Source organism: Ochotona princeps, chromosome 9, assembly GCF_030435755.1.
Source record: "Ochotona princeps isolate mOchPri1 chromosome 9, mOchPri1.hap1, whole genome shotgun sequence".
Lineage (NCBI taxonomy): Eukaryota > Metazoa > Chordata > Mammalia > Lagomorpha > Ochotonidae > Ochotona > Ochotona princeps.
The window spans coordinates 48,386,109-48,410,405 of NC_080840.1; the positions used below are offsets into that span (position 1 = coordinate 48,386,109).

General features: G+C 41.0%; 1 protein-coding gene across 1 annotated transcript in view; it reads left to right on the forward strand.

Annotated features, from left to right (window-relative positions):
• The first annotated feature begins 465 nt into the window (after positions 1-465).
• The window catches only part of CLVS1 (clavesin 1), a 141,887-nt gene continuing 118,055 nt past the window's right edge, over positions 466-24,297 (forward strand). Inside the window, exon 1 of the mRNA XM_004588009.2 lies at positions 466-920. Coding sequence (XP_004588066.1) covers positions 466-920 — 455 coding nt within the window. The remainder of the gene's footprint in view (positions 921-24,297) is intronic.

Consider the following 24,297-nt stretch of genomic DNA (forward strand, 5'->3'; position numbering starts at 1 on the left):
CACAGAGAAGAGTCCATAATGTTTCTGAAGATAATTAAATAAATCAGTGTTCTGACCATATGGAAAAAAGCCCAAACACATTGCATGTTATCTATTCATGCTATAATAATAAAATTACACCAATAAAATTACACATCATTGTAAGGATAATTTGCCATTTATTTTTTGGTACCTAATCTAATCAAACTCACAGTATAATACACTGCTTTTCTATCCCAGCTCTCATTAATTGACCCAAACTTTCTTTGCATCATCTCTATTTTTGCTTTTCTTGTGTGCTTCTCTTTTTCAGTAAGCAATGGCATCGGTTTTGCTTCCGTTTCGGATGGCCACCACCACATAGGGTCTGCATGTTCTGCTGCTTTCCAGGAGCAGCAAGAAGACCGTCTGCCTGCCCATTTCAGTGGCAATGTGGGAGGAGAAAAACTGTTGAATGGACCACCGTTTCAGCAGACCATCAGGTGAATGGGACCAGTCTCTCTTCTTCCAAAATATCAGAAAGTAAGCCCTTGGGAAGGAGATTTGGCCACGATGACCCATTTACAAGCAGGGCTCAGTCCTGAGACTATAGAGAAAGCACGCCTGGAACTGAATGAAAACCCAGATGTTTTACATCAGGATATTCAGCAAGTTAGGGACATGATCATCACCAGACCTGACATTGGATTTTTACGTACAGACGATGCCTTCATCCTGAGATTTCTCCGAGCCAGGAAGTTTCACCAAGCAGATGCCTTTAGACTCCTGGCCCAGTATTTCCAATATCGCCAGCTAAACCTGGACATGTTCAAAAACTTCAAGGCAGATGATCCTGGAATTAAGAGGGCACTTATTGATGGGTTCCCAGGAGTGCTGGAAAATCGTGACCACTATGGCAGGAAAATCCTTCTCCTGTTTGCAGCCAATTGGGATCAGAGTAGGTAAATGTAGATAGTGTCTTTACTTGTTTTTTCCCTTTCTATTGCATGTTTGGGGTTGAATGGCTTTGAAGATAATGGGTTTACATTTTTGTTCTTTATTAACAGCAACAAAATGAATTCAATAGATGCTTTAAAATGGAGTGTTTTTAACATAAACTGCTTTTTTGGATCCCTCCTTGCTATTGCTATCCTGTTTCTCCTGAAAATGTCAGTCTGTCAAGCTGCCCAGGTCAGTGTGTCCCAAACCGAAAGTGCCATCCTCCCCACCCTGTCTGTTCTTTCATCCATTTGGTCATTACAGCCTGAAATCTCAGGATTGTCCTTGATGACTCATTGATTTGGGCCTCATATCAAACTAAATGCCAAGTCATGTCTAAGCCTCTAAGTTAAACCTCTCAGATCTCTGCTCTTCCTCCCACTGCTCCTGCTTTGGTTTAGATTCCCATTATTTATCACTTATGTTACTGAAAGAGCCTGCTGATTGGCATCCCTGCCTCTAGTCCAGTCTCTTCTGAAAGTGTAGCTAGCATGAGCCTTTTAAAATTTGGTTACATGCCTCTCCTGGTTATAGTTCTTTAGTAACCTTCAAGGCTTTTGAATGGAAGTAAAATCCTTTAAGTTTCCCTTGGACATTTCTCTTTGTCCTCAACCACTCTTTGTTTCCTGGTCCATTGGTTGGAAATATAAACCTTGCTTCCAACCCTTGGGACTCAGCTACCAAACCCTTGAAAAAGAGACCTCCTATTCTAATTCCAACCATCCTGGACACCTCCTCTGTATTCTTACCCTAGTCTCAAAACTAACGTTTCTCCAGAGGTTTGTGTTTTCTGCGTATTTATGTCTGGTTTTTGGCACAGTGGTGAGTGAATGTTGTATGTGAATGAATGGATAAATCCATTTCCCAATTTGCTGAAATTTTTGTATATTGGGGAACCATTAGTTTTATCTTTAAAATATATATCAAATGGTATCTTCTGATACCATAAGAGGATTTCCTAGGGTGTCTCTCCAATGCCTCATATCATTACTGTCTTATTACAAATGATAACTAGTGCAAGACACTTTAGCAATGATTGGCTATCTATTGGTTGATAATGTTGAAACAGGGCATGGTCCAGAGCTTGGCTGAGTCTATACTTGGGGTTGGGTTGTCTTTTCACATTTGCACTCTATTTCATAATGATATGTATTAATATGTCATATTTGTTTACATATTACATCATATTACAATTAACAGAAGTAATTCTGAGTTTCTCATATTCTATTCCCTGACAAGAATGATTTTCAGATGCACACATTTGTGCATCTATATCATGCACTCAACAAACATTTGGAGAATAAAACTTTGTGCCACAGTTTGTACTAAGGTACTTAGAGGAAAATAGTGAGAATGCATGTCCCCCCTCAGTGATGATCCCATTGCAGTGGAGCAAGTCCCCGGACAATCAATCGCAATGTGTCAACGGGATGGTTCCATCTGAGACACACAAAGCATTAACCAAGGGTGTCAGCTTTAAATGATGGGGAAATTTAATACTCCTAATATTGGCATGTGAGCCCTGTAGAGTTTAGGATGGGAAAGTCGTGCTGATTCTGAAGAATAATCGAGCTGACTTAATTTGCTCTAAACTGTATTTATTGTTCTAGATTTTCCAGCTGCTCACACAGATGATACAAAGAATATTGCTAAGTAGTAATGTGCACATAAATAAGTGAACCATAGTGAAGTATTTTATTTAGGTCAACATATATCCCAAGATACATTATTAATAAGAAAAATTAAGTATATGATGAAATAAACCAAGTGTTTGTGATTATAGAAACATGGAACAAATTACTTCATTTCTCTGTTTCTCTTGTGTAAGTTGAGAAGTTTAGCTGATGTAATTCCAGAGACCCTTTCAACCATAAAGGTTCATGAATATGAAGCTCATTCAGCTGATCGTACGGATGGAGAGGGGTTTTAAAATTCACGTAAAGGGCTCTTAATTCACTAGGCATTTTAAAATAATCTCATTGTTTCTTCCTACTTCCCTACCTCCATTTGTTACAAATTGTACAATATTATTTGTTCCAAACCATGTCAGCTTTATGAAACAGGTGGCAATGATGAGGGGCTCCTCTTGGCAGGTAAAGTTCATTCATTGCAAGCACACCTCTGTTTTAATGCAAATATTGTGATGTCATTTACTGGCTATATGACATTGAAGAGGGAATCTCTCTGGGACTCTGTTTCCTCATCTCTAAGGTGGGATGATGCTAATGATGTCTGTTTAATAGTGTGATGGAGAGGATTACATTAAATAGTGCACTGAAGAAACATGGCCCCTTGTTTGGCACATGTGAAGCTCTCAGTAGGCACTAGCTTATAGAATTTTTACTAATATTCTAGAATATTAGAAGGAGAGGTAGAGAAAAAGATCTTCTGTGCAGATTCATTCCTAAGTGGCCTCAATGGCGAGAACTGAACTGATCTGAAGTTAAGAGATTCTACCAAGTCTCCCATGTAGGTGCAGGGTACTTTGGGCCATCTTCAACTGCTTTCCCAGGCCTCAAACAGGTTGATGGATGGGAAGTGGGGGCAATTGGGATGTGAGCAAGTGCCCAAATGGGATCCTGGTGCATTACAAGGCAAGGATTTATCCATTAGGCTACCCACTCTTCATTGTTTCTAGGGAGGTTTGCAGCTACTGTTCCTTGTCCTCTCACACCCTGCAGTGGTTTGATAGATATGCTGGAAACAGAAGTTACTTCAAATTGGTCATGGTTCACCTACAGCCTTCTCTCAAGGACTGTGGTGCCCAAAGTCCTGCAGCTCTGCACGTGGGGCTACTCAGTGGGAGGTGAGCTTTCATAAAGTTCTTTGTTCTAATGAAACTCAGGGCAGTAGGTATGAGATAACTCTAAGCTGTAAATCAGCCAGCTGATTGAAGTTCATCTTTGCCAGGACATTAAAGACCTTTGAGTAGCAGGGTGTCTGCGTGTCATTCAGTATGATTGTCCTTAGTCATAACAACTTATGACATAAAGGGGACAGTTTCCCTGTGTCCTCTTGTGGACAAAGAAGAGAACAAGACAGTCAGGAAGACATTGGACTTTGTCCAGGACTATGAAATAATCCTGCTTCTGAAATCCCAAAACTTACTGAGTCAGAACCAGTAAAGGGCTTGGTTGGCCCTTTGTTCTTGGAAAAAAACTTCCAGAAGCTCTTTGGCAGTGATAGATCTTGTCATTGCTATGAGTTTGAGAACAAGCAAACTTGAGCTGAAGTGGAGAACAGTTATAACCACAAAACCAAACACCAAGTGCTTACTAAGTGCCTAAAATACGCCCGCAGAAATGCTTGCTCAGGAGGGTATTATTAAGAGTCATGTTTTTTTTTTTTAAAGATTTATTCATTTTATTACAGCCAGATATATACAGAGGAGAGACAGAGAGGAAGATCTTCCGTCCGATGATTCACTCCCCAAGTGAGCCGCAACGGGCCGATGCGCGCCGATCCGATGCCGGGAACCTGGAACCTCTTCCGGGTCTCCCACGCGGGTGCAGTGTCCCAATGCATTGGGCCGTCCTCAACTGCTTTCCCAGGCCACAAGCAGGGAGCTGGATGGGAAGTGGAGCTGCCGGGATTAGAACCGGCGCCCATATGGGATCCCGGCATGTTCAAGGCGAGGACTTTAGCCGCTAGGCCACGCTGCCGGGCCCAAGAGTCATGTTTTGTAGATGATGAAGTAGAGGTGTAGAGAGGCTGGATCATCTACCCAAAGCCACACATCATATCAGTGGCTAACATTGTCTAGTTCCTCACCTGACCTGAGCTGCACAGCTTCTCGCTGGAGCTCCTGTGCCAAACCTGGGGACTCCTGATTCAGATGTTCAGATGTCACTTGTGCAAGGAGCAAATGTTCACCAGTCTGTTTAGGTCTCTGCTGCCTCAACAAACACCTCAGAGCTGAAAGGCAAATCCTCATATCACCTATTTCAGTGTCATAGGAACCCCATGAACTGAATGTGGAGAATCCTTATCCAATTTTTTTTTCTAGTTGTTTGACTATACTAGCAAGGACAACAGAAACAAAACTGATTTCTTAAATCCTCAGACCAATAAAGGAAACTCCATTGCTTGGGACTTGTTATATAAAGTGGTTCTAACCTGAGCCTAATTTAAAACAATGATCAAAGACGCCAACTTTCCCACCTTTTGTTACTTGCATAAGATGATTGCTCATGGTCTGGCACAATGGTGTTGTGTGTTAAGCCTCTGATTGTGGTGCTGGCATCGCTTATGGATGTTAGTGTGTGTCCCTGCTACTCCAGTTCCAATTCAGCTTTCTGTTCATGGTTTGAGAAAGCGGAGAAGGATGGCCCGAGGCCTTGGACTTCTGCACTGATGTGGGAAACCCGAAAGAGGCTCCTGACTTCAGATCCCTCCTTCTCTGTCTTCAAACTCTGAATTTTAAATTAAAAAAATGAATAGATAAATCTTTTTCAAAAGATACTACTCATATGCTGACTTTCATTGGCCTAAGAGAACCCCAACTCTGCTACTCATAGCTCCATGGGCTTGTCAAAAGATATAACCCCGTGATTCCTGTCTCCTTGTTTGATAATATGTGCTCTGTGGAGCTATGAGGATGAAGAGAGGTACCCACAGGAAAGGGCTGTACATGCAGAGTATTTCCTTTCTTCATTATTAAGGTATTTTTCCCCATTTCAGCCTAATCCAGAATCTAAAATGCTCCAGCTGTGTCTTGTCACTCAGTTTAAAGAGCTCATTGCATAGACCATATATCGCTGTTGTGTATCTGAAACTCTGCTGATAGATGAAGAAATGAAATCAGAGGAGTTAACAATGTGTCCACATTGCTCTCTGGTTGTGTCTATGGTCCAAGTTATCTTCAAATATTTCTTTTAAATCCTTCTCCTGCCACAAAAACTCCTTATCAGACATATCCCACCACTCACATTTTAATTCCACTTAGTCCGGGGCTAAGCTGCATTCTCTCTACTGTCAACATCCTCTTGGGATTGATCTCATGTCCTTAAAAGCTTGCCTGTTAGGAGCCATCTGCCCTATGGATTGAAGAAGAAGGAAGCAGTGAGGTCTCTGCTTAGAGATAATGTAGCGCTAGGTGTCCATGCACAACAAGGTTGCTGTGCCTTTGGAGGGTGTGAGGCATTATCTAGCTCCAATAGTACTATTACAAAGGTGGTGGATTTGCAGCTGAGCAAGCCAGGTAAGGACCAGAGAACAAGCTTTTATTGATGGAATATCTTTCTAGGCCACCTGCTTATAAAACCTTCACTTAGAAACCCAAAAGTTTAAAAGACATAGCACTCATTACTTTGTAGACTAAAGGAAAAAAAAAAACAAAACAAAGCACCTCATCCCCCTCATCCTCCTCTGATGGCTAGAAATTTGCTGGCCTACGAATAACCTCTTCATACTTAAAGAAACCTCTATCCAGTTAAGTCAATCAGTGTTGAGCTTGACATCAAAGAATTTGACTTGAAATTGTGCTACAAGGAACATAACCCATATCTTCCCTTTTAAAGGCTGGTGTCAGTCATGGACATTTGGTGCACTGGGTGAAATACTTCATTGAACACTTTTATCTCATATTGCAGTACTGGGTTCAATTCCTGACTATGATCCTGGTCCCAGCTTTCTGTTCATTTGCACTCTTAGAGGAAGCAGGTAAAGGCTCAAATATTTGGATCCCTGCTATCCCTGTGGGAGATCTGGATAGCGGCTGGACTCAACAAATACTTGGGGAGTGAACCAGTGGATGGGATATCTCTGTCTCTCTGTCTTACAGATAAATGTATTGACTAAAAAATTTAAATGGATGGAAGTTCAGTGTCAGTAACAATGTCAGTAATCATGGCATTGCCCAGCTGCTGTTTTTACTGTGAGATTTCCAAGTGGACACAGTTGACTTTCCTATGTAATTCATAGCCAGTGGCGGGGCCTTCTCCTGCTTATCAGTTATTTCCCCCATTTCTCAATAAACCAAGAAAATAACTTTTGGCCTCTTTATGAGAATATTGAGGAGCAGAGAAGAAAACCTCTAGCTCCTGCCCACACTTCAAGCTTAGCCCCGAGCACTGAGCTATAGTTCAACAACCACTTGCCAGCTCTCTTGTTCTTTAAATGTGGTTCCCAGATAATCCCTCCTGAAAGGTGACATAGAGAACCTTACACAGCTGCTGGGGATGATTAAATGCCTGTGCTCCTTCAAGGCTGTAAATCAATCTCAGAAGCCCTTTACTGTGAGTGTACTATAAAGCAGTGGAAGTTATTGCAACGATACTGCAAAATGTAACATCAGACAAGGAAATAAAGAGAGAGTAAATTTTGTTGTGAAGGTTTTAAAGTGAAGTGTTGTTTTTTCTTGGCATGTTCTCTTCCTGTTCTTCACTGCTTTTCTCTTCCCTGTACCTCTATTTCTTCCCTTTTGCAATACTCCCTACATGTCTCTGGATCTCATTTCAAATATAACATTTCTACAAGTAATCCCTTAGTATCTTTCTGAATTGCAGAGTATTAATACTAATAATGCTGCCAAGTACTAAGCATCTTCCTGCACTTTGTTTTATTCAATCCTCATGAAAGTGTACAAAGGAGATACGTTTGTTTCCAATGTGGAGTATTTACATGTGGACAAAATCACAGGGCTGATGAAGCTCTAATCCTCAGGATCTCTCTCCCCTTTCTCACACTGTCTTAGTTATATTTGAGTCAAGCTGTTGCAGATTGTGCTACCTAATATTAGATTGTCTAAAATTCCTTGTAAACTGCTGACTTAGGACCTTTACAGCTGCTTCATAAAGTTGGTTTAGTGTCTGCTGTGCATTTTGCCATATAAAACCTTCATCATTTGACATTAGTTTCTTTATCCAAGGGTTATCTTCCACTTGAGTGAGATGAGACTCATTTCTCTCTCCATTCTGAATCCTTTTGATGGCCGTTCTCCACCCTTGTGTCTGTAATTCCTCCTGCTCAGGCTTCATTTCTCTGATACAGAGAGCATCTGCCAGAAAGGAACAAACAAAAGATAGCTAACTCAGATGGGAGGCTGGGGCCTTTGAGACTCTTCCTATAGGCATAATCCCACTTGAAGGAGAGGAAGATTGAGCTAGCGAAGGAAAGGGAACATGTAGGAGGCTGGCTGAGACAAAAAGGCCAAGTGTGCAGTGATCCTGGGGAGAGAAAGCTTACTGCATTGGGAAATCTGGTTCTTTCCATTGAGCACAGAACATGGTTTAATAGTTGATCTGTGAAATCTCCTAAAATAGTATGGTAATGCCTCATTTATCTTATATCCTTCTCAGCAAAGAGGATACGCCAGAGAAATCAGGGCAAATATAATGGGAGGTGAGGCCAAGGAAGCCGACTGAGGCCAGGAAAGAATTTGGGTTTGATTATAGTATGCAAACAGTTCTAGTTATCTGTCAAAGCTCGTATCCACGAGTTTTGTATGGTGAGATGGCACTGAGCTTTCTTCAGTTGGCTCTGAATTCCTGGTGTATTCATCTTCTTTATTGCACCTTTCACATACTGCAAAGAAACTTGTGGAGCAATACTACCCTTGGTGTTTGGGGCAACAGAGCAGGTACAATTAGACATTAAGCAGGTACAATAGCTGATTTGTGGGTAAAGGCTTAAAATGTTGGAGAGCCCAATTGTAGGAGGCTCTCCGTAGACTCTTTACAAATAGGATATTGCCCTTGGAAGTGGTTAAAGTTGTGTGCAACCGAATTTGAGAAGGAAAGAGGAGAAAACTACGATGCTTATATTTGTCCACTGCTAAGGGATTTTCAGCAGTGAGGAGTGACAGAGTTTTGTAGAAGACACAGGGACAACGAGGATGCAGAATGGGAGAATAGCAGAAAGGTGCTATCGATGCTTTGTTTTCTGTGTGACTTGAGCTCCATGTACCAGTTTTCTCACATAATACATAATAAGATTGTAGAGGTAAATATCTTCCATCATTACCCCAATTCTTAAAATGCGTATTCTTTATATGTCATTGTGTTCAGTTCAGAAAAGATTTCAGGTTATAGAAATATTCATTGTTCAAGATGCTACTTCCTGTATTGTACTCGGGGATTGGAAGCCTGATTCCTTGTTTTGCTCTTTGTGAATGGCTTCCTATTTCTACTCAACACCTCTCCGACTTGGCAGGTTTGCATAAATTTGGTACATGTATCTGTGAGCATTTAATTTATCATATGATTTTACTGTTTGCATATTGATTAGTGTATCACATATAGAGTGTTTCAGTTTGATAGGCTATCTGTGAAATTTCCCAACATATACTAGAATGCTTTATTTATCTTATATTGTTCTCAGCAAGAGGATATTTCAGAGAAATTAAATTTGCAAATAGTTGAGATCTTCCTTTTGCAGGCTGTTTAAAACTTTATATCTTTCAGCCTCGGTTAAACAAACCAACCTTAGAATGCATGCTGTACTTTCTACTCTTGATATGTATAATTTAATACTTATTTCATGACAAACGTGAATCATACTGGGTATAAATCTTTGTACCTTGGTTGTGAAATAACCACCATGATGAAAATTCTTGGTGTATGCAAGGTTTTGTCCCCATGCCACATGCCATACTGCCATGCTTTATGAATTTTCTAGTATTTTGTCAATCCAAGTGGGTCTGCTTCAAAATTCTGCTTTCTAATTTTCTGTGGATCAGGTAGCCAGAAAACCACGCTTGTTGAGTTATATGCTTTGGGTGAAGACCTAGGGGGAATCCCAAGAAACAAAGTAAATGAGCTGTAGCAAGTGCATGAATTTTATAACATCTCATTTGTGTGCTCAGAAACACAGTTCTGGCTAATGCACCAGCAGGCAGGGTGTGAAGTACCTTGTACTATAGCATCTATTTCGAATTGTAAAAAACCTGAAAATCTGACTGAGGACAGGTTTTTAGGCTACTGATTAAGATACTTATGCCATATATAATGGTACATGGCTTTGAGTACTGATTCAAGGTCTAAATTAATTACAGCTTTGTCCTGAAGCAGATCCTGGAAGATAACTGTGATGAGTCTAGTAGTTAGATCCTTTTCACCCACATAGGATACCTGGATTGCTTTCCTGCCAACCTTCAGCCTGACTCAGCCCTAGCTCAGCCCTGGCTTTTGGGGGGAGTAATGGATGAACTATTGTCTCTGCTTCTCTCTCTTTACTCTGCAAGTAGAAAGGGAACAAAAAACTGAATCATGTTTCTCTCATGCTTTCATTCATGCATTCTGTCTCTCTTATGACATCTGTACCTTTTGTCTAATATACTCCTTTGCCTAATATTATTTGTATCCATTGAAACTGACTAAAATTCACTTATCTTAAGTGGTGAATATCTTCTGTGTTTTCATTTTCAGTCTTTCCTAGCTATTAACTATAAGGCTTTATTTCTCAACAAGAATACTCTGAAAGGGAAAATAGAATAGCTTCTCTATTTATCTTGTACCACTTTTGCTGTCTTCCTAGCAAACTTACTCTAAAGTAAAAGAATCCACACAGCACTCGCACTGGACCCATTTCCTTTGGTCCCTTTTTCTGAACTATCACACCCTTTATTTCAGAACAGGTTTCCCCATCCTAGTCATAGATTCAATGTGTACTGCTCTAAATCCTCCAGTACCCAAATATCCTCACACAGGGACAATGCCTGGAACACTGGGGAAGACCAGGAAGTTTATTGCTGGAGAGAAACAAGAGTGATGCTTTCTTCCCTGGTCTCAATTCTCAATATGAACAATAAATGGTCTATTGTAGATGAATTTTTAAAAAAGATTTATTTTATTTTTATTGGAAGGGCGGATATACAGAGAGGAGGCGAGACAGAGAGGAAGATCTTCTGTCCTCTCATTTACCCCCATAAGCAGCTACAGCAGCTGGTGCTGAGCCAATCCAAAGCTAGGAGCCAGGAGCTTCTTCTGGATCTCCCACATGGGAGCAGGATCCCAAGGCTTTGGGCTGTCCTCAACTGATTTCCCAGGCCACAAGCAGAGAGCTACATGGGAAGTTTGAGTGCCAGGATTAGAATCCGTGCCCATATGCGATCCCGGTGCATTCAAGGCAAGGACTTTAGCAGCTATGCTGTCACTGGGCCCATTGTGCATAATTTTTAGTGTCCTCATTTTTTCTATTTTTATAGAAGTTAAGAACCACCACATTGTATGTTTCTCCAATTAGTTAATCCAATAGTTTAATTGGGGGGGGGGGTTCTGGGAAGGCAAGTATTCTATCAGTGAATTAATTATATTTTATTTGAAAGGAGTAAATAAAGAGATTTATTCCATCTCCTGATTTACTCCCCCAAACCCCTAACAGCCAGAGCTGGATCAGATTGAAGCCAGGAGACTTGAACTCCATCCAGCTCTCCCAGTGGATGGAAGAAGTATAAGCGCTTGCGCTATCATCTCCAGCCTCTTAACATGTATTGGCAGAAACTAGATTGGAAGGCAAATAGACAGAACTCACATCAGCAATCCCTCATGGACTATGGGCATCCCAAGCAGAGGTCTAATCTGCTTCACTACAACACATATCTGGACTACATAGTTTTAAACTAATTCAGGGCATTAGGCTATATCAAGTTTTGCATCCAAAATATTGATACAGTAAAATCTTTATAGACAAATATTTTCCTACATCCTTAATTTCCTCCTTGGTAGGGTAAAAATTACAAGAAGTTGAATTTGTCAGCAATTAATGAAACTTTTTATAGCTCTTTAATTCATGTAATTAAATTGCTTCCCAGAAATGCTGTTCTCATCTTTATTGCCATTGGTAATGTAAGAGAGTACTTGCTTATTTCTGCCTCACAGTACAAGGCACAAGCACACATGCTCTCACTATGCACTGCTTCTGCTGGTTTGATCAATATTTTTTCCATGCTTTTCTTACTTCTTCCTTTCTGGTTTATAAGTTGTCTGTTTCTGGGACTGGCATTGTGGTACAGCTCATTAAGCTGTTGCTTGCCATGCTGGCATTTCCTATGAGAAGTCAAGTTTAAGTTCTGGCTGCTCCACTTCCAGTCTGGTTCCCTGCAAATGCTCCTGGGAAAGCAGTGGAAGCCGGCCCAAGTAGTGGGGCTCTGCCATTCATGAGAGACTTCGATGGAGCCTCCAGCTTCAGTCTGATGCAGCCCTGGCCTTTGCAGTCATTTGGGAAGTGAAACAATGGATGGAAGATTCCCCCTGCCTCTCATCTTGCCTCTCTGTAAGGAACTCCATCTTGGTCTCCTACATGGCAGGGATCTAAGCAAGTGAGCTGTTATTCCCTATATCTCCAGGCATATTAGCAGGGAACTGAATCTGAAGCACCAGATCTGTGACTTGAATCAGTATTCTGGTAAGGAATGTGGATGTCCCAAGATGTAGCTTAATTTATTACACTACAATGCTGCCCATCCCCAGAATATCCTTTAAGCTAAGCTGGTTTGTCTTGATTCAATGTCTGTAGTTTCTAATCTGGTAACTTCTTTCTGATTTTTAAAAAATCCACTTATTTTTCATCATGACTGATTTATACACAATACATTCGGTTCATTCTTCTTTCTCTGAATATTTTAAAATCTGTATTTTCTTTCAGATGGTTCAAGTAACTGTAGCCCAGGCTGTTATATTTCTAGTCTCTCTCATCTGTTGACTGTACAAAGTATTGACCTTTTTCATGGCCTCTGTCACAGGCTTATTTTGGTGGGAATTGTTTTTTTATAGAACTTTTAAATGTGTCCTTTACCTCTTTTATGACCTCATTAGTTCTGGAACCATTTTTATGTTGCTCCTAATGTCATGGCTTCTGTATCAGAGATTGGGCACCAGGGTCAAGTGTGGAGGAATCAATGGCTAATTTTATTTTCTCACTCTTTCCATGCCAGCCAACCTCAGACCTAGGGAAAGTTCCATTCTGTTTCATTCCAAAGACAAGCAGAAAGTCTTCTTTGTTTTTGTAATTAGGATTTATAACTTCCCAGCCCCTCATTTCAGAAAAGAAAACCAGTTCTGGTTCTAGTTCAGGGTCATAAATTCCAGCTCAGCACCATGGGAGCATTAGAACTCTATACCCCAAGAGATAGATTGATTTTAGTCACTTGTTAAGGCTTCAAATCCTTCTACTGATACCTGCTCATTTGTCAACCTGGGAGATTCCCCTTTAAATATGACTTCTATTATAACTGAACGTTTTACAAATATACTTATTCCGTACTTTCTTTCCATTGAGGGAAGGTATTAAACCATTTGACATCACCTATTCAATTACCACAAGCATAATTTGCAATATATACAAATAAGCATATCTTGTAATTTATTCACTTGTTGCCTCTTCAATTTTTTGAATATCAAAAAATAAGAGCATATGGCTGAAATATCAATATTTTTCACTAAAAAAACTTTCATATTTTTATTTTTGTTTACATAGTCATTTGGTTTTCGAAATCAGTATGGATCCTTTCCATGTGTCTTCACATACTTTAAGGGAAGAATGAGCTTCCTTGGGGCTTTACAAAGGGACACTGATTCCCTGGAGCCATCACAACCTATTCCCAGGGGTCTCTTTTTACAACATCACCTTGAGGATTAGGATTTCTGCGTAGACTGATGAGTTGCAAACATGCACACTCTCTTGTGGATAACCAGAAATGTGGAGTATTTTCCCTATATACTCTACTACCTCCATCCCAGCTTTAGTTCATTTATTCTGTGATTTAGAGTTCCTAATATGTTTTTCTACTATTTTAAAAATGAGTGATCATTTCATTCACCTAAAAAAAGCTTTTGTTGATCGGTTTTATAAACACATTAAACAAGCATTTAAGCTCATCTCTGCATCTTACTCATGTGTCTGTTGGCTCAATGCCTGTCCTCCTGCCAAGATTGCCTCATCCTAGACTTCCTTCTTTCTTTTTTTTTTAAAAGCACATTTGTCATTGTCCTGGAATAGGTTTAGCAGGAGCTTCTTCAAGAAGACTGTATTGGCAGGAGTGCTCTGTGTGTATGTGCCGGAGCAGCCGAAGAAGTATTTTTGTGTCTTACACAGGAGAGATGGCCTGGCTGGGTTAAGGTCTCAGGTTTTATCCTCAGTTGCTTAGTAGTGGCCTGTGGCTTGCCCTTCAAAACTATGATGGCAGGTGAATCTGAGGACAACCTGATTTTGATGTGGATTTTTTTTCCTAGGTGACCTGATTTTTTTTTCTTCCAGGTGCTTATCTGATTCCAACTCTTTCTCTTTTTTTCTAGATACAGAAAGTTTTCTCCTACTTGTGCTTAAGACTGGTTATTATCCTGACATCTTATTTTGTTGGAACATAAAGTACACTGCAAATTTCCTAAGAAAAGTATTTATTTGTGTAAGGAAATATTTTTTTCTGCATTGCTATAGTTAATTATTCTTTTGTTTCTTATTTAGAAATAGTTTCTTATTTAGGAATAGTGTTAAATGATTCATTTATTTACTGGAACGGTGTGTGTGTGTGTGTGTGTGTGTGTGTGTGAGAGAGAGAGAGAGAGAGAGAGAAAGAAAGAGAGAGAGAGAGATACATTCACTTGTTCACTCCCCCAGTGGCCACAATGATTGGGGCTGGACTAGGCTGAAACCAGGAGATAAAGATGCCACCCAGATCTCCCAGATTGTCCTTGTGGGTGGTAGGGGTCCAAGCACTCACAATGTTTCCACTGTCTTCTCAGATCCATTGACAGAAAACTGAATCACAGGTAGAGTAGTCAAGACTCAAATGAATGTTCTAATATGGGAGACCAATGTCACAGCAAGCAGCTCAACTCTGCTCTAAAATTCTGGTCCCAGGAATAGTGTTACTTTTTTAAAAAAAGAAAATAATTAATAAATTATTTGAGAGGAATAAAGAGAGCGAGAGAGAGAGCACACATTTCTATCCCCTGATTTATTACCTTATTGATTCCAGTGACAGACTGGGGCAGGTTGAAGTCTGAAGCCAGAGATATAATCTAGGTCTGCCATATTAGAACCAAGTAGAACCATATTAGAATCCAAGTATTTGAGCCACCATTATTGCTTCTTAGGATCTCCATAAGCAGGAAGCAGGTATGGAACCTAGACCCTCTGATATTGTATATGAACATTTTAGCTGCTAGGTTAAGCTTTTCTTCCCCTATACCCCAAAAATAGCGTTATACAGATCAATGCAGTTCTTCTCACTGGAATGATTTTCTTAGTATCAGGTTCTATTTTTTTTTAAGATTTATTTATTTTTATTGGAGACTCAGATTTGCACAGAGAAGGGCAGAAAAGGATCTTTGATCAGTTGGTTCACTCCTCAAGTGGCTGCGATGGCCAGGGCTGAGGAAATCTGAAGCCAGGAGCCAAGAGCTTCTTCCAGGTTTCCCATGCAGGTGTAGGGTCCCGATGCTTTGGGAAATCCTCCACTTCCACTCTGCAATTCCTAAGCCAGAAGTAGGGAGCTAGATGGAGAAAGAACAGCCAGAACACAAATCGGTGTCCATATAGGATCCCAGTGCATGAAAGGTGAGGATTTAGCCACTAGCCCATCACACCGGGCAAAGTATCAGCTTTTAAAGATTACAGAAAATGTTATTTGATTTTCAAATATTTCCTCATTTTTCCTACAATAAATATCCTTAAAAATTCTTCTTGCTATTATTCTTCTTGCATTATTTTCAATGATGCAGTTTTGTAAGTATAGGAATTCTACTTTAAAATGGGATATAAATAAGTCTCTTCCATTCTGCCCTGCTCAAATCATTGCTGCAAGTCTTATGTCATATTCTGAGGCTTACCTTGATGATACAGTTAAGCACTGTTATTCTTTGCTGTCCTTGAAACTCCAGATTCCCCTGATTTGCTGTTTATTTTCCATAAAAAATTATTTAGATGCTTACTTAATTTTTTATGATTGTCCTTCTTTCGCTTTCAGCTTAACTCCACTGCAGTATAACCTAGAAAGAGAATACATGTCTTTGTTTTATTCCTTTTTATGTCCCAAGCACCCAACTTAGCCCCTGGAACATACAAGGTGTTGATTAAATATGTACTGGAAAAAATAAATACGTATTGTATGAATGGTTAAATTTTTTAGTGTACCTAATTATTCATTGATTTATTTTGCTTGCTAATATTTACAGGCATTTTCTCTAATATTTATGTCTTTGCGGATTGATATGGACTCTTAAAAAACTCTCTGAAGTCCTAATGATAGATATAAGATCAAGAAACTCTAAATTGGTAGCACCATTTCTTGGAATAAGGGAGAAGGACTGCCATGTGGAAAGAATGTGTCTTCTGTATAATTTCCTTGCTGTGTCCATGTGGTGGCTAGGAGCAGGTGGCTTCAGAAGGGAACCCTAGGGATTCTTAGTCCCATTGCCAGATTACAGGAAGATTTTTACCCACCCTGTCTTATCAGGTAATGAAGATAAGGTAGATTTATTATTCATTGAAGTGCAAAGGTAGATTAACTTTTGATTTCTTCTGGAAACAGAGGAATAAGCTATTCATAGCTCAGAATTGGTCCTCTAATTTTCCTCAGTTCACCCTTGCTCCTTCCAGAGGCATTGGGTATTCTGTTTTATTCTTTTTTTAAAAAAAAATTTCTTTTAAAGCTGGGTCACAGAAAGGAGGGAGAAGAGAATGTGTATAAACAATGCCTTTCTCTCTCTCTCTCTCTCTCTCTCTCTGTCTCTCTCTCTCTCTCTCACAAACACACACATGCACACAAACACACAGAGTGGTTCACCACCTTAATGGCAATATTGGTCAGGACTAAGCCAGGCTGTGGCCAGGAACCAGGAGACTATTCCAGGTCTCCAACACAGGTGTAGGGATTCAAGCACCTGGGCCATCCTCTGGCATTTTCTTAGGCACATTAGCAGGGAGCTTGGGCAGCCAGATCTCAAGCCAGCATCCACATGGGATGCCAGTATTACAGTGACAGCTTAACCCACTATGTCACAATTCAGACCCAGAATTAGACATTCCTCTTATTCAAATCAATCAACAAGGGAAATGAGTGATTCTGCTCCCAAACTAACAAAAAGCAAAACTCCCAACTAACAAAAAACAAAACTCAAGATTGCTACTGATGCCCACTCTAAAACACTCTTTAAGATTTAGTTTCAAAATAGTTTCCACAGTGACTATAAGCCAATCTTTCCACAGAAAATTGAGTCTCTCTTCTATTTTAGCTCAACTTAAAGCATCTGATAGGCACTTAAAAACCTTCCAGAGACCTTGATGAAGGTTGGAGAGCCATAATCTAAATTTGATCTTTTGTAGAAGGCATTTTGCATATTGACTATCTGTTTCCAGAAAAATAGACTGAGAATATGAACACATTTATTTCTTAACCCCAAAGATCCTGGGCCTTTCACCACTCCTTAAATTATGCTTGAAAACTGACAGCTTCCTTCTTCAGTACATCTCTTCCTTGACATAATTTATCATACACAGCAAAAGTGCCAGTTGACGCTTCCAACCTTCTGCCAGATCCATAAGCTCATTAGGTACATTTTCTGTGTTGCACATTAATGTTCTATCACTCTAAAATGTGTCTCCTTCCTTCAGCTTTTAATATCAATTTCCTTATTGCTTTTTCAGCTTCTACAAGTAGACTTTTCACTGCCTTTCAACTTTCTTTTGTATTGCATTTTATTTTATAACTTTCAAATGAAGTCTGGAACTGAAAGCAAGGTCACATGTTTCAGATTTTTATTATGGTAGAACTCCTCTTCAAGATGCCAATTTGGGTCTGTTGCATAATTTTGCACTGTAAGCTACATCAAAACGTAGTGTCTTCCAATAATAATGGTTTATTACTTTTTCATGATTTCGTGGCTTGATGAAGTGTTCTTTGCTGGGTTTTCTAGGTTTATGCATGAATATAGGATCAGCTGTTGAGTTGGGTTTGATTGTAGTAGTTGCGAAGATAGATCTCTACTTCCACATAGTCTTTATCTTGGGCTTCTATAACAGATGGTGGCCACTGGGTTCCAAGAGAGAAAGAGTCAGAACTGCATGATTTTTTGAGGCCTGTTTTCTGAACTCACATGTTATTTCTTCCAAACTTGATTTGCAAGTAACATAGCCAGTGTGCTTTGAAAGGTTGCAAAACAGAGACTCCACCCCTTAGGGGGGTGGCATGTTGCATTTCAAAACAGGTGTCACCTCAGATGGAAAGAATCTGTAAGACTCTGCAGCTTTATACCATATGCCAAAGAAGCCAAATCAAATTAAATGTTGTATTCCCAAGACACAAAACAGATCATGTAAGATAAATGTGGTAATAGATATTTTTTTTCAAGTGAAAGAGAAAGAAGAATTGAGGTCAATAATTGTAAATCTGATGTTATATTTTAAATGGACTGAGTATTCAGACACTTTTTAAGTTTTTTTATTGTTCATGTTACAGTTTCATAGATACAGAATTTCCCCTTTCACCTCCTCATATCCCTCTCCACACTGTTTTCCCCTGTATTATTATAATAGTATAGTCCTTCAGCAACAGTCATAAGTCCATCATTTTGTTATTTAAGTGTGTCATGATATTATAGATATGGACAATGGTAGAAAGTCTGGAATCCTATTGTCAAGATATATCTAACAGCTTCATTGGGAGTTCATCTTTTATTCGGAAGTAGAGATGCGTACTACAAGATATCTTCACTTCTTGGTATGATAATGTCTACAGTGCATTTCCTCTAGGTGAATATATGTACATACATATTTGCCTATGTATTTATTAATCTTGTGTTTTGCATGAAGGTTGTCTTTTGTCAGAGACAACATACGATGTTTGTTCTTTGGAGATTGGCTTATTTCACTGAGTATAATATTCTCTGCTTTTTAATTTAATTTAATTTTTAATATAGTTTACATAGCTGAGATGGATGCGCACCCATGTGGATCTCTTTTAGGGTGCAGAGGATTCAGACATGGAGGAAGGTGGGTGAGACAAATGTTCCACTTTTTTTCTCCTCTGTCTGCTCTGGGGGGAAGGGAAGGAGACCATTCCTTGCTGTCAAACTACATCAGCCCCACAGGGGTATGAGATGGTCCTTTGATGATGTCTTAGGCAAACTGTTGTGGGAGAGTGTTCTGCAAGTGCTAATTAGATGGTTTTGATAGTTCTGAGACATTGTTGGCATTATTGAACCAGGGTTGAGAAAATCTTTCCAAGGTCTAATGGCTGACCTAGTCCACCTTAATGCATCCACAGACCCAGGAACATGCTGCAAAGTTTGGCAAGGAGGGTTGTCCAAGCTGTTCTGCTTTCCATCCTCTGATGAGGAACTCCATGTCCTCTGCTGGTCTAGATGAGCTGGCTGTCATGTCCCCTGGGTGCATCAGGTCATGCTGTCCACTGGTCAGGCATCAGCAACTGAGGAGGCTCAGTCTTGCTACAAGCACTCCAAGGTTGGACCACACATCCTGTGATTTTTTTCCCTTGGCCAGGATCTGAGTCCAGAGTTCTTGTTGGGGTATCCCCCAAGAAACCTTGCCTAGGGTGACCTCATACATGATCCTTGTGTGTACCAGCCAGTGTGGGTTTCAGGTTTGGTGTGCTACTTGCAGCACCCAACTTGTACTGGTAGATGTGGCTACCTGGTCAGTTTTTCCACCAGCCCCATATCATGGGAAATGATGGGTACTGTTGCCTAGCCCTGCTTAGCCTGCCACGGGTTTGATCTTCACATACACCAGCAGATGGTGCAACCTGATAACCCCTAGCTCTGGTCCTGACATGTGCCAGCTTGTGCTGCGGTTTAGTTCAGCCTGTCCTACATCTCATCTGGTTCTCATGCACACCTATAGTTGCTGCAGCTTAGCTGAGCCTGTCCTGTCCCATGTATGCTGATGAGTGCTGCTGCCTTAATCAGCTCCGAGGCCTGGCTTTTATACTCACCAGCGGAGCTGCAACTCAGCAGAAGACTGCTCGCCATTCTCCTACAAGGTCTGCTCCCAGCCCCAGATCTTGCACCTGGCAGGCAGTGCTGTAGTATAGCCTGGCTTGACTTGCACCCAGTCCCTGCATTTGCCAGTAGTTGATATGTCCAAGCCTAGCTGGCTCATACCTGTTGTGGCTTTCTCTCACAGCAGTGGGTGTGGCAGTCCATCTTAACCTAGCCTACCCCTTGACCAGGTTTTCTTGTGAGCTGGGAAGGTACTGTGGCCTGGTCTGTCCCACCTCATTCTGGCTTTCTAAAGTGCCCACCCCCAGACCAAACCCACACACATACCTACAGGTGCCTTAGCCTTTCCCAGCCCAGTTCCCCCATATCCATGGCTCTCACACTCCACAGGGGGAGCTGCAGCCTAGCAGGAAAGTCCATGGAGTTCCCCTACTTACCAGGCCTGTTTCCAGCCTGGATCTTGTGCATACTGGAGGGTGCTTCAATTTAGTGTGGGTTATGCCAGCAGGTGCTGCAGCCTAGCCCAGATGGGCATGACCCATGCCATTTCATATGTGCCAGTGGCTTTCAAACATGCCAGAGGCTGCTTTGGCCTTGCCAGCTGGGCCTGCCCCTAGACCTGGTTCTTGTGCTCCCAAGCAGAAGCTCCAGCCTAGTAGGGGAGTTTCCCAAGTACCCCTACCAAGCCCACTCCCAGTCCCAGATTCCATGCATGCCAGCTGGTGCTGTAGTTGTGCTTGGCATGGTCTGCCCTCAGTTACAGCCTTTGCATGTGTCAGCAGGTACTGAAGCCTGGCCCAGCCCAGGCTCCTGTGAGTATCAGGTGAGTTCTGAGATCCAGCCTAGCTCAGCCCATCACCACCACCTCCAGCTATACTGTAAATTGGCAGGTGTTGTAATCCCACAGAGGTTACAACAAGTCCCCTATAGAATTTGCCTCCAGGAAGGTTCTCTTGTGTTTTGATGGGTGCTGCAGCCCAGCCTGATGTGGCCCACCCAATACGTCAAAACTTATATACAGGAGCTGTGGTCTACCTGAGTCAGGAATGCCCCGCAACCCCAGCTTTGGCGTGTATCAGCAGGTGATGCTATATAATCTAGTCCAAGTCTTCTATGTGGGCAGGTGCATTGGCCTGATCCAGACATGTCCTCTGGTTCTCCCTCTAAACCACCTTTCTCAGCTCCTTTGCCTACCAATGAGATCGGTGGTCCAGTGCATAGAAGTCCTCAGAAGTCATTCTCCGGTCAAGCACGCCCTCAGCCACTCCCTCTCTAACACCTCCACAGATGCCCCTTCCTTGGCATTCTATGGCACATTGCCTGGGGTTGGGGCCAGGTAGTGTGTCCTGGCTTTGAGTTACTTCCCTTTCCTGTATATGTTTAAAAGAGAGAGAGAGAGAGAGAGAGAGAGAGAGAGAGAGAGAGAGAGAATAGGCAGGATGAAGAGTGCAGAGTAAAGTATTTCAAGCAGAAGAAATAACCTTTGTGGAGATTTAAAGGTGAGGGAGACCAAGAGTCCTAAAGAAATAAATGCTCATTAGGATGTTTCTTAGATCCCTCTAGAGAGTTTAGAGGCAAGATTTTAATCCAAAAATACAAATAGAAGAGTGGAGAAATGAAACATCTGGGAGTGGCGTCTCAAACATATTGCTGCCTGCAAAATGCACTGACAAACTGGTATAGTTAACTCAAATTTGACATTAACCAGGCCCAGAATGCCCTCTAGATGTTGGCTGTTTTCCTCTTGGCAGTGTAACACTTGCCTGGGTAGAATACAACTTAAGCAGCTTCTCTAAAAGCATGATTTAGTTCAGCTAAAGGGATTTTTGACTTAATTATTCTTATGAATACAATTCAAGCTGCAGCTCCGAGTAAGCTAAAGTAAACCTCTTTATGCTGAAGGCAAGAAAAATTCACACATCTGAACATATCTGGTAGCATATATTTGTGAAAAGTCAAACTACTTAGAAATTTAGATATCTTGAAAGAATTTAGAGTGAGTTCTTAAAGAAATATGGTCATGTTTTCTACTTCAGTAACAAAAAAGTGGAAAAAGCAATTTAAAATAGGTTGGGATTAACTATAACAAATTAAAATACATTCAGGGGCCAGTGTGATGGCTCAATAGGCTAATCTTCTACTTGAAAACACTAGCATCCCATGAAGGCACCAGTTTGTATTCTGTTTGCTCCACTTCCCATCTAACTCCCTACTTATTGGACTGGAAAGCAGCAAAGTATAGCTCATGTCCTTGGGACTCTGTGCCCAAATGGGAAACCCTGAAAAAGCTCCTGGCTCTGGCCATTGTGGCCATCTGTGGAGTGAACCAGTGGATGGAAGCTTTATCTCTCTGTGTGTTACTCTCTCCTTCTTTCTGTAAATGTGCCTTTCAAATAAAAACAAATAGGGCCTGGTTCAACGTACACGCAGCAATCCCATATGAATGCCAGTTCACATTCTGGTTGCTCCACTTCCCATCCAGTTTCACGCTTCTGGCACGGAAACTGGTGGAGAATGATTCAAAGCCTTGAGAGACCCAGAAAACGCTCCTGGTTCTTGGTTTTGGATAGGGTCAGCTCTGGCCATTGTGGCCACTTGGAGAGTGAATCAGTGGACAGAAGATCTTTCTCTCTGATGCTCCTCTCCGTAAATCTGATCTGCCTTTCCAATAGCAATTAATAAATTTTTTTAAAGAAAATAAAAATAAATCTTAAAAAAATTTGTTGTTGGGCCCAGTGCCATAGCCTCACAGCTAAAATTCTTGCCTTGTACACACTGGGATTCCATCTAGGCACCGGTTCTAATCCCAGCAGCCCTGCTTCCCATCCAGATACCTGCTTGTGGCCTGGGAAAGCAGTCGAAGATGGCCCAAAGCTTTGGGACCCTGAATCCACATGGGAGACCTGGAAGAGGCTCGAGGCTCCTGGCTTTGGATAGGTGCAGTTCTGGTCGATGCTGCCATTTGGGGAGTGAATCAGTGGGTGGAAAATCTTCATCTCTGTCTCTCCTTCTCTCTGCGTATCTGCTTTTTCAAGAAAAAAAAATGTTAAAAAAAATTCATTGTTGAGCAGAGCATGTCAATAGTGCTGTAGTTAGTGTTCTGATAGTCAAAGTAAAGCTCTGTTGTTTAAAATCCAGAGCTTTACATTTCTGCTTATTAATGGATAAGACAGAAACAGAACATTTCTAATTACTTTTAAGACTATTGTTTGCAGATATCATCCCTTTTAAATGGGTACTTAAAGATATGGACCATACAGTATCCACTTTTTCGTAATCAGCTCAGAATATCGCATTCAGTTGGTCCCAAATATCATTGCATTCAATCACATTGAATTTCTAGTTTCAATTCTAAGCATGACTTAAGAATTTCATCTCTTCCATATGATTTTATTTATATGTGCTCATTTATATGTGCTTATTTCGAGGTGCTTCCATGAAGGCATTTTTTTCTCTTCCTCATTTAAAGAAAAGCTACAACATAGGACCACACACTGTTAACTCAAACATTCTCATTCAGTGCTAGCATTAGCTTCAGGCTTCTCCCCAACCAGCAGCACTTGGAACATTGTACTGGCAGCATGAGTTCCCCCTATTTGATTAGCAGATAGTTTAGTCACTGCCCTTGCCTCCCTCAGTCCATATGGATTCTACTGCATCCATTACGTGACACTAAGCAGGGAAGAAAACAAAGTCCCCACTCTCAGAATGCTTGCAGTTGAATTGAGGGTAGAAGATTTACATTAATAATCATCATCTTGATAACTATAGTGGTTGCTGTGTCTTACACACCTATTCTCTACCAAATACATTGTATAAATTATCTTCCATTCTTGCAAGAACCTTGTGAAGTAGGCAATTATCATATCTAATTTGTAGGTAAGGAGATATGTTTAAGGAGTTTTCTGTGACTTTTCCCAAGATCATAATTGCAGTAAGCAAGTGAAGCAGGAATTCCAACTCCAGTTTAATGCTAAATGCCATATTCTGATCCAAGGAATTACTGGATAGGGACAAGTGGCTGAACATTCTGAAAGACCGAAAAAAAATACAGGACTCTATTTATAGGTGAAGTAGAGGGAGAAGTTACTGTTATCCTAACAGAGGATGTTCTGTGGCTGAAGTAAAGTTGAGCTTGAATTGGAACATCAGATTCAGTGTAGAAACACAGAGAGACAGGATTCACACAGGCTGGCCAAAATGGGGCAGCATTCAGCCCTACAGCATAACTTGCCTTCCAGCCTCATCCACTGTGCCCTTGCCAGTCCGGGACGTTCTTCACCATTGGCTTTTCTTCCTTCAAGGCAAGAAACAAATCCTCTACCTCCACAATGCCTGCTCTGGATTGTGAACTCTCCAGGTCCTCAGAAGCAACCAATCTGTGTGTGCATTTCTAACCTGCCTTGGATGGATTTCTGCATGTCTCTCATTTCTGTGTTCATGT